Source organism: Manduca sexta, chromosome 28 (assembly GCF_014839805.1).
Source record: "Manduca sexta isolate Smith_Timp_Sample1 chromosome 28, JHU_Msex_v1.0, whole genome shotgun sequence".
Lineage (NCBI taxonomy): Eukaryota > Metazoa > Arthropoda > Insecta > Lepidoptera > Sphingidae > Manduca > Manduca sexta.
Window position 1 is genome coordinate 4,860,474 of NC_051142.1, and position 17,214 is coordinate 4,877,687.

The 17,214-nt window shown below is 36.0% G+C and overlaps 1 protein-coding gene across 9 annotated transcripts in view; it reads right to left on the reverse strand.

The window, feature by feature from the left end:
- The window catches only part of LOC115451204 (ras GTPase-activating protein raskol), a 168,385-nt gene that overhangs the window by 32,147 nt on the left and 119,024 nt on the right, over window positions 1–17,214 (reverse strand). For 3 of the 9 annotated variants that reach the window (XM_037444203.1, XM_037444202.1, XM_037444204.1), the window contains exon 2: window positions 13,583–14,090. The exons of 5 other annotated variants lie outside the window; for them this stretch is intronic. In XM_037444203.1, coding sequence (XP_037300100.1) covers window positions 13,583–13,784 — 202 coding nt within the window. In that variant the 5' untranslated portion in view covers window positions 13,785–14,090. Of the gene's footprint in view, window positions 1–1,333; window positions 1,515–13,582; window positions 14,091–17,214 lie in introns of those variants that run through there. One more of the 9 variants, XM_037444198.1, reaches the window with a different exon arrangement.

The window sequence follows — 17,214 nt, forward strand, 5'->3', positions numbered from 1 at the left end:
CAGTATAATTGACGAATTACAAAAAGGTTTAGGTGGTTGTTGTATGAATACTTTAAGACAAATTCCATATCTGCTTTATACGTTTGCAAAAACCTCCGCCTTTCAACAACTTTCTAAACAAAGGCATTCGTATGCCCTTGGGTGTGACGCAAGACGTCTCACGCATTCCTCAAGGAGTTGTCAGTCCAAACAAAGGCTCTCTTCTGAGGGAGGAGTTGAGAATTCCCGCGGCATCCCGCCGGCCGCGTCTAGACGCAAACGCGAATATCTAGCCAGACTTATAACGATCTCATATAAAACAAACGACACCATTATTCTAGTAGTCCGGACATCTAAGAAATAAATGTTTGGCTAAGCTTTATCTAACTTGCGTCCAAGGCTCCTGTCTCGGCAATAACTTTTCTGTTATATAACATTGAAAAATTGTTTGTGTTATTTGAAAATATATCTTGCAATTTTGATGCTTAGGCTCTTTTTATATTACGATGCTCAAGGGATATTATTTATTCGGTGAATCTAGAGGTTGAAGTCTTTAGGGAGTATTTCACGTGCATTTGAATGGAGACACACACTCCTAATATCGCCAAAGGTGAAAATTATACGTCACGGCGACTTAATCTTAAGACAGTCGTAGGATCCCAGACGCTAGTGTCATAATATATAAAAGGTGATAGTAAATTACTAATAAACTATTCAAAATTCCTACTAAACACATTTATTCTAACATAATTATTTTCCATAACGATTACTCAGAATCGTAAACACACAACTTTTATTCATAAATAATTATTTTCCAGGACATATAAAGACGTTTAGCAAACATTTAAAAGAAATATGAGCCATTGTGTTTCCGTGACAATACGTGACCATTCGGTATGTGCGTTTTTGTGCAACAAGTTGAAAGGCGAGCACGTGCGAAATGTTCCGGCCAGTGGTGAAATAATAACATTAGGGTCCCCGTCCGCTCGCCTCTCGCGCCACAAAGGGTCCCAGGGAAAGGGGAAGCATAAACGTAAGGACAAGTATGATAATCAGTTTCCACCTACGACCGATGCAGTCGGATGTTTCGGTGAAAGTTACCGCAGCATCGATGCAACTCAATATAAAACACGTCAGTTGTGTAAGAGAAATTAATGAGCGAATCTTAATGAGCTTTTGCGTTCACATTTATGGAGAGTTATTTTTACTCTTCTCACTTAATTAGTTGTTGTCATAAATCTAATCAATATAAATATACAATACTTATGACATGTGCGACATGTGAAATTATAAAACAAGTAGAGAAAACTTTATCTTCCAATACTCCAAATATTTTTAAACACCGTTAACATACCATAAACAATGAACGATAAAAAACAATCTCCACCAATGCACTCTAATTTTATTAAACCAATACACACACTGCACCGAAATATGAACTTTTGGTATCCGACGATTTGGTATCAACGAACGGTTACTATCGGAAGAACGCAAAGCGCGCGATCGCGACCGGTCGCGCACTCGGAGTCGAGTAACTTTGTTGACAAGCGTCAAGCGCACTCCCGCCGCCATGTTTGAAACCTTCGGCTACGTTCGTTCACGTTCGGCAGTCTTCGGCGGAGGATTACTAACGTTACTTACTGGTCTGGTTAAGTGAGCCAGCCCTCCTCCTATTTAAAATGCCTTTGTTTGAATATTCCAAGCGATAAAAATGGGGCCGACTCCCAAAAATATGATAATATTATGGACAAAGCCTTTGGTCTCGTATGTAAGCAAAAAAATATTTTTTATCACGAAAATAAATTATAACTGGTACCCACTTGGTGCCAACGTACTCTCGGAAATTGTTATTTATTTTTAAAAGAAAATGGTTTGGCGATACATAATTCAGTGAATCTTGGCGTACGCAACCGGGAGAATGCTTTCTATCTTATAGTATTACTCGGTAGTTATCTGCATGATATGAAGGTCTTTCTCTCAACATGATCACTTCAACAGGGGTACACAGGCCGGTCTACTGAGTGGCAACAGTTTGGTCGCCACTCGCCTGTAATATGCTCATGTCATGTAACTATTATTACTCATGTTTATACGTTTTATAAAATTTATTGCTTTTAACTTTTTACTTTGTGGATAATTTCATTATGTCAAATCCACCCCCGCGCCTCACCTCTAATTATATTTATTACATACTAATAATAATAATATCAGCCCTATACTATATACTTGCCCACTGCTGAGCTGGGGCCTCCTCTACTACTGAGAGGGATTAGGCCTTAGTCCACCACGCTGGCCTAGTGCGGATTGGTAGACTTCACACACCTTCGATATTCCTATAGAGAACTTCTCAGATGTGCAGGTTTCCTCACGACGTTTTCCTTCACCGTTAAAGCGAACGATAAATTCACAAAGAATACACACATAATTTTTTAGAAAAGTCAGAGGTGTGTGCCCTTGGGATTTGAACCTGCGGACATTCGTCTCGGCAGTCCGTTCCACACCCAAATAGGCTATCGCCGCCGCAATGATTACATATTAATACTTTTTTTGGGTTTCATTTTAATCCCAGCCTCACAGCCGATTACCAAATTCATACCCCAAATAAATAACGAAATAAATACTTAATTTGAAATTAACTGATTGACTTAATCAGTCTTTTGCAACTTCATGCTTAACTATCAAGTATTGTGTAAACAAAGGTAGTTAAACCAACAAAACTAACTAATGTTGACAAATGACAATCACGTACAGCGGCTCTTGCACAAATAACCGCAAAACCAATTGTTTTAGTTCTCTACGCAGCACACGCAATGCACATCGCATTGAGTATTCCGAGAACTTACTGTGGGCTAATATGATGTTACAATAGTTGCAAAATGTAACAAAACGATACAAATACAAGAAATTTCAAATTAATCAGGATGTTATTCATAAATTAATTACGAATCAATCAAATTAGTTCCACAGGCTTTACTGATACATCTGAACTGAAAGGGAAGTAAAATATCTTAACAAATAAGCTCCTAAGAATAACCGTGCAACACAATTGAACGTTATGAACGCGAAAGCTCATCCAGTAAATGTTAAAAGCTCCCCTCGGAAAAGTTCAGACATTTTATTACGCCGATATGAAGATACAACATTACCACAAGACGCACAAAAGGTATGACCTATGGAAATAATAATGCTTGGAAGGATATCAAAATCTACGCCGTTCCCAAAGCCAGGGGAGGAGTTAGGGCCGATTTGTAAAGGAAAAAGAACTAAATAATCATTTTTAAAAAAGTAATAAAACTATATTTATTTTTTTATAAAATAACGCTTCTTTTAATTTCGTTCACTGCCTATCAAAGTCATTAAACAATAATATAGTTAGTTATAGAACTTTGCTACCAATATAAAATTTGTCAAATACATAATATATATTTGTAAGGTATTCATTTAAATCCCGAAGAGGTGACGTACGTGCTATATAGGAGTGTGTATATTAATTAGATTATTATTTTCATATTCATATAATAGGTCTAATGGGAGCGTATTCCATGAGGTACTAAGAAGGCAATAAACATATCCTATACATATTTATAAGAGCGTCTGTCTTTATTGACCCGCACCGCCTGGCCCTCTTTGTCTAAACCCAGCACTCCGGCCCTGATCGAAGCAAACGTGACGAGTTCAGGGCTAGACAATCACAAGTGCATCGCGTATTATACCCGTATTTATGAAAGTGCGCGGTAAGTTGATGCGAGCGAGAGACAACTTTGTCGTGCGTTCACTACAAACTGCATGTTAGCGTATTAATTGCTTATTACTGGAAACAATTTGTTGGCTTTATATTCTTGTGTGTTGTTGGTCGTGTTACATTTCAGATTTTTTTGCGAGATCTATGTAAACTGATCTGTATATGCATGCAGTCCATGTATAAATATTAGATAATCTTAAATGTCGTATATTTAAAAAAACAAAAAATGATATTTTAAATTTTGAACGCTTTATAAATAAACAAGAAAAAAAGTTAAAATTATATTGAGCATACTACACGAATACTACCGATAACTATAATGTAGAGTAATAACAATACCAAAACAGAGGTATGCCTTAATTCATTGAATTTCGCGCATCAAAAGACAGAAATAATATGCGACGAACGACAATAACATTAATCCATAATAAGGCGAAATATTATAGGGCAGACTAAAATGTCTAATTCTTTTATTGAGCTTTTAAGCTATGCGTAGTTGATATCATATTCGTCTGAGCGTTAAATTAACAACACGCTATATTAAACATCGGTTACAAATATTATAGGATAGGTCCATGATAAAAAACCTCGCATGACACACATGCTCTCTAATAACAGTAGTTCACAAAAATTGTGGAATTTAACAGTCATTAATAATAGCAAATTAAGGAGGACTATTAGTATTATTATTTACCTATATAATTAATATAGTAGAATTCCAATATCTCATTACACTAGTGAGCGCGTATTTTGGGATGGGAACCGTTATTCTGGGTTCGATTCCCAGCACGATAAAAGTATAAAGTCGCCACCTATCACGTACAAGCTTGGCGGATACGGATATAAGCTCGGCAAAGTGTACTAGTGACGCTTCTACTAACTCTTTGGATATAAAGGCGTCAGTGTATGTAATGCCAGTAATTAGAGCGAAACATGCCGGCATACCAGCAAATATCTAGTTCTCACAATGGACTGTTTTTTTGCATCCTTTATGTTACTTGGTCTTTTACAAACACTAAGTTTAATGGAGCGGTTGTAATTCATTCCTACTCGGCCTGTTTTTGCTCTGCCCAAGACATGAGTACTTGAATAAATCAAGTTACGAAGGCACCGCATTATGCGGGAGGCGATCGCTTCGGTCATGAACCTACTAAACTGGTTCTTGGTGGTATTGTTCTGAGTTCATATCAAGGCTATGGCTTCATGCTATAACGCTTCTAACGTTATTAATGAGGTTACGTCGATAGCGCAAATGTCAATATTATTGTTGCGAGAAGTACATTCATTATGAAACGGCTTGGTCATACGTGATAAATAAAATTGATGTTAAATTATTGAATACCGATTAAATTAAATTATAACAATTAATTCATCTTCAAAAACCGCACACTATACTGACCCTGCGATTATTATTAGAACTCTACAAAACTTACACTTTACGCCATCTAGTGGCAAGTAGCTAAAATTGCTGTGCGTCACAGAAGTGGTGCCCTCTGTCTACAATGCTTGGTTACGTTGATTTTTAGTGAACTTACCTGCAACAAAATGAAAAAATATATATATATTAAACAATAATTATTTTCAATCATATAATCATATTAATAATATGTTAAATATAACATTTCGAAAGTGAAAAATATTACAATTTAGAAATCATTTATTACTAACAAATAACAGATGGCAGTAGTGGACCGCGGTAAATAAAATACAAGGTGTATTAAAGGTTAAATTTTAACATTTGTTTGAAGTGAACCAAATAACTCAACAAAAAAAATTACTATAAAATAAAATATGACGTCATTTAACAATTAAATTAATCTAAATAAATGTTTGAGTGTTACACTTATTTATCAAGTACTTTATAAATACAATTTTGTTATTTTATACGTTAGTACAATATTCATCATATCGCAAAGCGGGCGCAGTGGCACGATCCCGATTTTAATTTCTGGGTCAATTCCGCCTTTAGGGCGGGCCGTTAAAAGTTTATAGAAAAGGCTAATGTACACAAATTAGTGAAATATTATGTAGATTACGAGCGTATCAACTAGTACGTGTGTGGCAATTTGCATGCAAACTATCACTTCCTGCGTACGGCATACTTTTACACGCGATAACACAGTACAAACACCATAGTTTACTGTTTGTTCATAGTTTTTACAACGTACTTGCGTGTTATACAGTGCTGTTCATTCATTCAATGTTTGGCTATATGATATTTATTACACACACTACACTCACACCTTTTATCCCCGAAAGGTTAAGCAGAGCCGCGACTGGTGTGATAGGAGGCGAGCCTATCGCCATGTCAGGCACAAATTCCAGATTTCGGACTGATACTGAGTAGAAAAACCCAATACTACCTTGCCTAGCCCGGGAATCGAACCTGAAATATCAGCCCTGCAGTCGTACTGACTATTATTAATACGACTTAAATTATGATGACTATCTCGTAGGCGGCCCTATCGTCGAAGAGTGTGAACATTTTATATAATTTGGTTTATGTTGTTGTGTTAAATCTATATTCTGTAACGTAGACAAAGACTACGGTATGCTATTAAATCTATGGGCTTAAACTCTGCTTAAAGTAAAAGCACTCCTAAACTGATAAAGCAACTATTATTTTTATGGATAATCTTAAACATGAGAATCATAACTTTGGTTATATAATTTATTCGTTAGATAATGGGTTTATTATGACAAATCTTCCACAAGGTTCCTAAGTCAACTTTGTAACTGCCACGGACAATATGCGAAACCCGGCGTGGTTTTAGTAAAAACAAATGGATCTTATATAAGTCGTGCAATTTGTCAGCGGGGAGCACCGACCTCTCCCACGGCGCGCATCTTAGGTACTCGCGATAGTATATTTCATCCTGAGCTGTAGTATGAATCAATATTTCAAATATAAACAAACAATGTTTTATTTAAATATATGTATAATTCCTTAAAATTTCTAAGGAATGTGTTATCAGTAGACACAATTTCATGTTGAGTAAACATTAATCGAAGAATGTAAATCAAGGCAAGAAATACAAAAGTCAAGCTTTCAAATAAATTTTAAACAAAAGAGTACCTACATAAATTAACTTTTTATATGTTACTGATGGAAAACGTTTACTTGATATTATGAGACACGTCCCTAGTACAGTTGTAGTTAATTCCACGTTAACGCTCAGCCTAAACATTCGGTTTGTGTGCGAAAAATTGCAAAAACTAATTGCACAGCATCGGTGAGCAAGAGAAAAGAACAGATACGCCATTGGACGCATTGCTGGTGGCAGGATATATTTTATATCCGCCCGGATAGCGACCACCGTACACAAGGTGGTAAAACCCGCCACAGTAGCCCACGTAAGTGTGTTGCGTTCCGGAATCAGCCTGTGTACATCCGATTCCAACAGGCCGGCATAATTGTGTCGATTATCAAAGAGTAATCACCTCTCGTCAGTCGACATTCTACTAGACCTCACCTCACTTCCAATCAAGTGGCACTACACCGTATAAAAATATACTTATATTATACATATAGGCATTAGTTAAACAAATATTAAATTTATAAAATCTAGCCAATGTTATTAACCTAATTTTTATATCATCCATATAGTACATAGAAGCCATAAAGACTTCAGTCACATGGCTGAACACAAACGAGTGCAAAGATATGACAATTATTATGAAAAGCTTAAATGTTGCCAAGAACGCGATATAAATAGAACGACAGAGTGCAATGTCCGGGACAATTCGCCGGGTGTGTTGACAATCAAGATAAAATCAGATACTCTACGGATCAGGAAAAAACGTGGCTACACTATCAATAGTGGAACGTTGCACGATAAATATTCATTTTTACGATGCATCGATGCTATTGTATAATCTAAAGTATAAGATTATTTTACGACAGATATACGCCATGCAAATAAGGGTTAATGGCAGGATAGATTTAGTCTGGTGGTGTATCTAATGTCCAGCTTTCTGTGACACGCCTGGTTTTTTGATACGCCTTAATGACATCTGCCATCATGCGGATAGTACGCGGAAATTTGTTCCATAGTCAGATATTGCAAATATTTGGATTAATAAAACTTCATAGCTACATCATGTTTATTTTGTAGTTATCTTACTTTCCAGCGTAGTTATATTTTTGAGGAACTACAAGACGTTATCTACACGAATCCTTATTAATGGATTCATCTTCCATTATATTTAGGCACAGAAAAAACAAAATGTAAAAGAGAAGTGGATTTGAGCCACATATCGCATCTGCGCTTCGCTATCAATAACTATAGAGATGATTTAATTGGATTTGTTTTCTTTTGGTTTTTATTTTTACTGGAACAAGTAGATGTGAAAAGCAATTATGAAACATAAAATAACACATTTTCCTTCTTGAATGAAGTCACAAATAAAAACTAAAGAAATAATAAACGAGCCGTGGGATTTAACATGTTTTTCGATGTACGGGTTGTCGTGACATTTTTGCTACTGAACTCTATCCCTCATCCGGGGCTCGACCACACAAACGCTGCTCAACCGCAGTAATCGTACACGACGCAACGTTATCAAAGAGGCAGCTTCCCGAGCGTGTGGCGCGACCTTAATCACTCCACATCGTTTCACTCTCAAAGATTAAATGAATATTCACCAAGCGGCACTCTGTATGAAGAAGTAAATAAATGAGATGCTAATCAGATAAATACTATGTTGATTGTTAGACTCTGATGAGCTCATGAGTGATCTCATGCAGCACCGAGCGTGTACCATTCGAGTGAAACGAACGTTTTAATTGTCACAATTTGCTTTGTAATTGAACACAGCGTGCCGCACAAAAATAACTGTAAGACGAGGAGAAAAACGACAAAATGTCCGTGTGGCCTCAACAAACATCCTCGTTTACTGTATTATTGCACCGGTAAGAGTTTAGAAATGACCTTACAAACTACCTACAAAGACAAGCCGTGGTAATTGTTGAAGACATAAAATATACAAGTTTGGTGTGTTTATATGTCAACATCCTTGGACAGGACGCATAAAACACACTTTACGCTGACGAAAATGTTATAAAGCCGCTTTGAAATAAGTGTTATGTGTGTACTAGCCGAATGTGCCGCATTGGGCTACTTAAATTTTCTGACACGTACACTCAATAAAACACATGAAAATAACGAGGGATAGTGGCGCTAACTCACGTCTGACGAGCGCGAGCCGCGCCGCATGACGTGTCGATATTATAACTTTATCACGACGCATTGATACGTGATAAGAAGCCCTATAAATACCTGTGAGACACTGAACTGCAATCGTGGAGCGCTAAGCCCGTTTGCGGGTGCAATTAGCACGTGTACCTGTTTCCTGGAGGCATAGGGTTTTATTCGAGTCGCGTACAAAATGACAAAGAACACGCTGTATGCGGCACACACGCAGCCCACTCGGTTTCCGTCCGTAATGGATGGTGCACACAAAAACCAGCCCCCGCGACAAACGAGATACCGTGCCGACGATAATGACGATGTACTAGATTATCGACGTTGACAGATACAATGAACGGATGATAATAAACAGAAAAAAAATACTCCGCACGCCGCGCCGGTGTCTCGATAGAGTTAGCACATTAATAGATAAATTGTGTTTTCATGCGCTTAGCACACGAATAGCGCACTTACGTACACGATCGATATGTGTCGTGAAAGACAAAAATATAATTTATGAGGAACGTGTTAATTTTTGAAAGTGAAATAAGTCATAATTACACTCTCTAATTTCTAGAATAACAGTGAAATGCATTCTCGCACATAATATCAACAAGGCGTCGATTTCACTACATTAACTAGAATAAAAAGAAATCAATTAAAGATAAGAACAAATGGATAATTATATCAAACTGTCCACATCATTCGGCTCCATAAATGACAAGAAACATCCTTTTACGACGTGACCTCGCTGACAACAAGCAATTAGTCTCTCACACACATTATCACATTAGGACATTAACATCATAAGTTTTAATGTGGGCCTTCCTTAAAACTACATTAAGGCCTTAAATATAGAAATCATAAAAGGCAACTTAACTAGTTAGGACGTTTAATGTAAACAATAGACCACACGTAACACGAACGAGTTTAAGCCGAAGGTCGAACCGACGAGGGCTAATAAAGTAGTACTGCTGGTTTACCGTGTGACCTTCAAGAAAACTTCTTGATCAAACATCCCTAAATGTATTCACATTCTAAAAACGTGTAAGTCGCCGCTTTGTGTCAACTCGTCCTTGAACTGTTCGACACATTTTTTTAATATCTTGTAATTGGACACATGTGACAGCTATTAGATATATTAGATTTCCCGATATCATACAACTCAATCTTTAGAGGTATTTCATATCATCTGAACTTACTTACTTTAGATAATTATCACTGTCGGTCCATTTTGGGTTATTAAAGAGCGATTATAGACTCTTCTATTCGATTTCTCGTCTCTGTATTGACACAGTTTTAATAAACACATAAGCTATATGTATAAACACTAATCATATGTCCATAGAAACACTAGTCAAGCTTACATACAGACGAGATAGAATTCCACGAAATCCTGTTTGGCTTTGGTTTAAAAGAACGGAAGCGGTACCTGGAAACGTAAGGGGTTATCCGAGCGGGAGGGGGACACAGGAAGCGGATGCCAACGACCACGGCCGAGATCACAACAGGTGCGCAATAAAACTGACAATTCATTAACCTTGTGAGTCAGGTAGCCCGGAATCTAGCCAAAAAGGTTTAAGGCATATGGCGATTTTGATGTACCTTATACTTTTAAAAGATAAGCACGAATAAACAACAGTAACACAATAGTAAACATTAATTAGGAAATTGAGATTGAATAGCATTCGTCATTTCAAAACTCTGGTATGTTCTTAGGTCATATAGGTAAGATGCATGACAGCCGGCTTTTGATTATATATAACGGCTTTGCAAGTTAATAAGTTACGATCGCATTTCAATGTTTCTACGGCATTTCTATTTTAAAACAATCTCGTAATATTATCCTCAACAGACCACACAAGTTTTGAAATTTACTTCACAATAATTAAATCCACATAAGTACATATTTCTCACCGTTGAGCTTGAATCCCACATGATACTTGAGTGGGTTTAACAACGCATTAAATGCGTGCCGCCAACGCTAGTGGGAGGGTACAAGGAGGGATATAAATACTTTACCACATTATGCCAAAAACAGATTTAATACAAATAAATTTACACACAATTTAGAATAATATTTCATTGAACATACCTAAGTCTATCCGGATATTTCAACATAATTATATATATGGACGTATAATTCCTTCAAATATTCATTCATTCAATCAATTCAATTCATATAGTAAAAAAAAAAACAACAGAAAAAATAGTAATAAGTTATTACTACATATCCAATTAAGTACCGAATTATTTTCTTGGAGTAAGCTGTTAATAACTTCAAGAGGTAAACACACTGTCATCTTTACCCTAATACTTCATTAAATATATTGTATTATCTAATGGTGTTTCGAAATAAAATAAATAAATAAAATAAAAATAATGAAACTAAAATGCGGACTGACCATATTTATAAACGTAAAAAAAATCTGAACGTTATTTCTGGACAGCCATAACATAAATATAACACCCATGAAAACTACGTGCCGTTGTTATTCTGGTCTAACCAGATTCTTATATAAATGTTTGTTTTGTTAAAACGAACAATTTTATAAAACATGTGTACCAGTACAGAACAGAAATCCCACAAGTGTACGTTCGCACCTTGACCGATTTATGTTTTGAACAATCGTGTTGAGAATAAATTCATAATACCTACGTGTGGTAGTCAGTAGACGCGCACGTCACGCTACGCACACATGCACACAAATACACTCACACAAATTAAATACAAGTAAAAACCAACAAGGCGAGAAACGGAGGTAGATAATGTACGTGTTCCGGTACATGTGAGTCACGCTTTGCAAGCATAAGCGAATATCTTAACTATTGAATGTCAAGATCGGCTACCAAGGATTCTGGGTGCTAGAATAAAGTACTTCAGTTAACTATTTCAAATCGCTGTATTGTCGTTGTTTCAAACATTAAGGTTGTTTGTTTAAAAATGATTTTTAATAGCATTCACACTGGGTACATAATTTCATTAGCTTTTCACATGCATCGAAATCAGTAAAATTATAGCTACCAGTGGAATTTAACAATTGACCCTTCCCCCTCGTAATGGATCGTCACGGTCTGATGACAGCCGTCCTTGGTCGAACATGAATAACCAACAATTCGAAAACTGCAGAAATATAATAAAAGTTGAGGATCGATCAAATCCAATAAAATTAATACAACAACCTCGCAACATAAAATGTTCAATTCACATCATGATTCATCGCTAAATACAATTACTGCCGTCACTTAGTACCCTAGGGCGCTTTGTACCTATGATATCAATGACACTTGAAAAGAGGATAAACCGGTTGTGTAAAAAATAGTACGCTCTTTGGTAAGCTGATATATTGAAAACAATCGCCTCGGCCTTGGACACTGGCACGGCCTTGAGAAGGGCAGGCTGTACAGTGACTCTGAGCTCTGGCTAACTGCTATGATGAAGGTAACATGAGAGTTAACTTCTTATACGTTAATGTTCAAAACTAAATCAATGAGCTAAATGATTCAACATATCCAAAATAGTCTCATCGTGCAGTAACAAAAAGAGGCAATGAATTAATAATTCCTCTAGGGTTAGGAATATTTATGGTTAACAGTGATTACTTATCGAAAATTAGGTGACCCTTATCCATGGAAAAATCGACAAAATCTTCAAAACTACGATTCCTATAAGCTGCTACCTATAGTCTATATATAGTCTTTACCTAATCACTATTCAATTCCGAGTTTATTCATATATCCTTTCTTATAAGATGTAGATACTTAGAAGACAGTTGTATATAGAACGTCCTCCACACTTTCAAATATAACTTTAATAAACAAAGTGTTGGGTTAGGTTTGAAATTGATCCAGTTACTTATAATAATATCATTATGTAAGTACCTGAATATAAGAACATACAGGTATGACAATTCATACGATGTGGTTCGTGGTCAGACCGCTAACAGTTAGATCATGCTAGATCACTCACAAATGGTACGTAATCAGCCATCATAATACCTTCCTTGTACGTTATAAACACATCTAAGTGTGCAGTCAAAACTGTTTATACCCGACATCTGATACCACGAAGCATCGGTTACTAAATTAATCTGAAAACCGTATGAGTGGTGCCATTGCGAATCTGTGTATCTATCGAGGTCTGTTATGTGTTATATTAGTTTGGCTTTTTCACTTAGTTCATTAATTTATACTTCGTATTTTTTTTAATAATAAACTTTCACATTAATAAAATGTCAACTTCCACATCGAATCAACAAATATATTGCAACAATCGAGAAGTACAATGAAAGAATAATACATAGAATTTTTATCAACGTATTACACTTAGACATGAGAACTCGGCTCATAATCAAATAGATAACTGAATATATAAACAATAATATTGGTACGAACACGCGTTTTTAATTAAATATAATCACGTATCAGTTGCCCTCAATAATTCTGATAATAATACGTTTCGAATAATGAAAAGAAACATTTTACATAATCAGTAAGTACACAATGAAAGTAATTTAGCAGACTTATATGACTGATGCAATAGTACTATGTAAACATCCTAAAGCGATACGACGACCCAATAACTCTGACACTCTACACGTGGACTGTGGAGCGCATTTTATGTTAAAATTTAAGCATTTTACATTATCAAAGAAAATAAATAAATACGAACCATTAACTTCATCCTGCGTCGATTCGAAATCAGCAAGAGAAACATTAGACAAGTCCTCGATGTAGACCTGCGGTTGTCTGTTCAGCGAATGTCTCCCTCCGAGGGAGTGGTAGCAACTGTCCTCATCATCAGCAGCTTCCTCCGTCGAAGATCCTTTTAGGCACGAGTGAAAACTCCGAGAAAGACGGCGCTCTGTACTCATCCTCACTCATGTCCATGCACACCATGTGAAATCGAACTTTATCACTTCAGAAATACGTTGCACTATAACAATATCACTGTTGTACTTTCACTACGTGTATCATTGTTTGAGATCAAAGATTGAATGATTGAATCATCGACTATTTATATTTTATCGACGTCACTTTTTAGCGCGAAACTTCTTATATTTACACTTCTATACACTTATTATTTATTCATTATAACTTCGTGTCGTGCACACACCTTCACAGATTGCAGTATGGTTTCACATTGTCAATTCTTTATCTTGTTCTTATCGCGAAGGACTCTGTTGTTAAGATTGAGTTGTTTAATGCGCTAGTGGTCTACGCGTAAATATGCCTAAACTGACTATATAACAGGAAATGTCATGACTTTTCCTATCCTTGAAAGTTATGACTTTCAAGATCATTCGAGTCCAGAAATGTTTGATATCACACTTTTTAAGAATGTATATGAAACAAAAGCGTTATTACAGTCTTCTAAAAAATGAAATAAATAGCAACGGCTGTCTACACGCGGCGATAACCATCTTCATTATTTTAGCTTCAATATTCATTACACGGTATATTTACTTTACTAAAAGGATCGGTCCAAGTATCGAATTCAATTATCAGGGTGGTGAATTGCTTAGATTTTCTCCGTTCGTTTCTTTAAAAATGAACGACTAGGACAATTATCATGGAACAGTTTTAGGCGTAAATTATTAAAATATTATTGTAAGATGATGTGATAGATAACTACCCTCAGGTCTTGTGATTTAGTATAAGCAAAACTAAAGTACTGTAAAACAAATCAAACGAGCCATATATGTCAAGTAAGAGGAACGAAACGCGTATGACGAGTCTGCTCTGTGAGCGATTGCAACATTCCACTTGGAGTACCAAAAACGCGTCGACAACCCGTAAAACACGTTACACGCGGAGACACCAGGGAACATGACAATCGGTTCATTGCACTCCAGAAGAATGAGGCCTACCAAAGCTGCATTCGGTTAATGAATGGCAGAGGAACAAAGGAGCGCTTCTTTGTTGAGCGCAGTGGCCCGGCTCTCGTGTCGGCGTGCGCGGTTGTCACTCGGTTAGAATTTTGAGTATTGCACCGAAATTCAAAGTAAACGTCGAGGGGACCGAAATTTACCTAGTATAAATAAACCCCAAGAGCCCTAGGGTTTAGATGGTACGAAAAAAATATACCGTTTTCTCGAATACTATCTATCTAAATAATATTTTCAGATTTATCTGAAACATAATTGTTTTCGAACTGGTATTCTTTATGACACAAGAATTTCATATGGAATATCTACAATATACAAACAACAATATCATTTTAGAAATTTCAGATACCCTCACAAAACGTATAAATCTACGGCCTCTAGGAGATGTCCATTGAGGCCCCAAATCCATAGCCACGAACTAGCCATTACTTTTTAAAAACCAAGATTATTTCACGCAATTCCTCGTAGAAAATTATCACCATGGCAGCCCTACGTGCGGTATGCTTGTATTTGTATTGTAACATTCTAGCCCACCGTCTACACTGATAATTAAAAAGAACATATCTACTTCTTACCAAACAAAAACTCACTTATCCGAAGACAATGTAAAATGTCTGCATTATGTTTCCATTTACGCCATAATTAGCGAACCAAGGCGAGTTTCCCAAGTATTCGCGATTAGTTAAATATGGCGAGACAAATCGTACAATTTAACCGTAAATCGTTTACTCAATACGTTCAAGTCGATGATTTTTTGTTATTGGATACGGATATAAAATAGATACAGCAATATAGTAACAAAATTTATTGCAACTTGTCTTTATGTGAAAGCAAGACGTTCAGATTAAAAGTATACTATATCAATGTTTTAAATCTTAACAAAGACAATGGATATTCATTTATTGCTTTAGCCGATAAAAATACAGTTCAGATTTATTCGAAATTTTAAAGAGTTCTCCAAAACTGTGCTATTGCGCCATTTGAATAAGTTATAAGAACTTAGAAATTAAAATCTGTGCATTTCACGTCTTCCCTAATTACTTAGTCTTATGGTTAGAACGGACACGTCTCTCGTTAATGACTTCTGTATGAATAGACCAACATTAAACTTATCTATATGTAATCCCTCATTTACGTGGGCGTCATTTGACTTACATAATTATCCGGATACGAGATAACAAAAAGAAAAATGTTCCGTCAATGACATGTTACATCAAATATACAGAACATGGGAGTTGTGTTTTTACATAACACTCAATGAATCGCGTATAAAGAGCCGCGTTCAGGAAGGCGTTACGGCGCTTTTGAATTAAATTAACGCCGGATTACTTAGTGGAAGGCTTGACAAAAAGAGTGAAATCTTCAACGATCTATTGTCTCAGTGGAAAGTTCTGTGGGAGACTTATGTTGACGCGTGTTGAGTTGAGAGACAATTGCGGAATCAAAGGTAACTATTGCTGTTTACAGACATAAGGTAACGTTTACGTGTAATTTTCGTCACTTTCGTACTCAATAGCCCTTTTCACCTCAAAATATTTCTGTTTAAAATATACATGATATTCGTGAACTCCTTAATTTTTATCGATTGATTTTGAAGCCCGAAATGCTTGACATCAGTTCTGATTGATATTGATTGATCACACGTGCTGATAGCAAAAACTAACGCGTGCCACTGGTACTAACCAACCGTTTCATAGTGTCTTATTCTTGGTAGTGACGATCGACAAAAACCATGTCGTTTACACGTTCTCTACATAATTTAGGTTAAACACACGTTTATCAGAAATCAAGCAAAAGACATGGAGAATTAACGCTTTTCACTAACTTGTTATTGTTTTGCTATCCGTCTATCAATGTTGTTTTTATTTCAGTTTGCGTAACAGGATGATTCATGAGATTTTCCGCAATTCTAAACATTAGAACGGCATGTTATTGTTTTAAATTCCAGGTCGTTCAACAAATTTTTCTTAACATTTATCTTTTTCTCTCAACTATTGATGTCTGTTATGTTTAATACTATTTAAAGATTTATGTAGAAGCAAAATATTCTGTATGCATTTCTTTGTGATTAAGTATAAGATTGTTTAAACTCCATCGCCGTATGAATTTGAATATAAGAATTATTTCGTGTTTAAAATATTAATAGTTGAATCGGAATAAACTAAACATTATTGACGGAGTGACCTTAATTGTGAAATAAACAAAACTTTTCATGTATTTTTATAATACAGTCGTGTTTATACAATTAATCAAGAGCCATGATTCTATAAACGAATTTGAGAATTAGGTTCACAAATTTTATGAATTGTAAACTATTTCAACTAATCTCGACTGAGTAGTAGAAACACCACGAGATTAGAACCTGGCCCCATGCCAGACACGGGACCGATATTTTCTCGTAATAAAGAATAGGAAC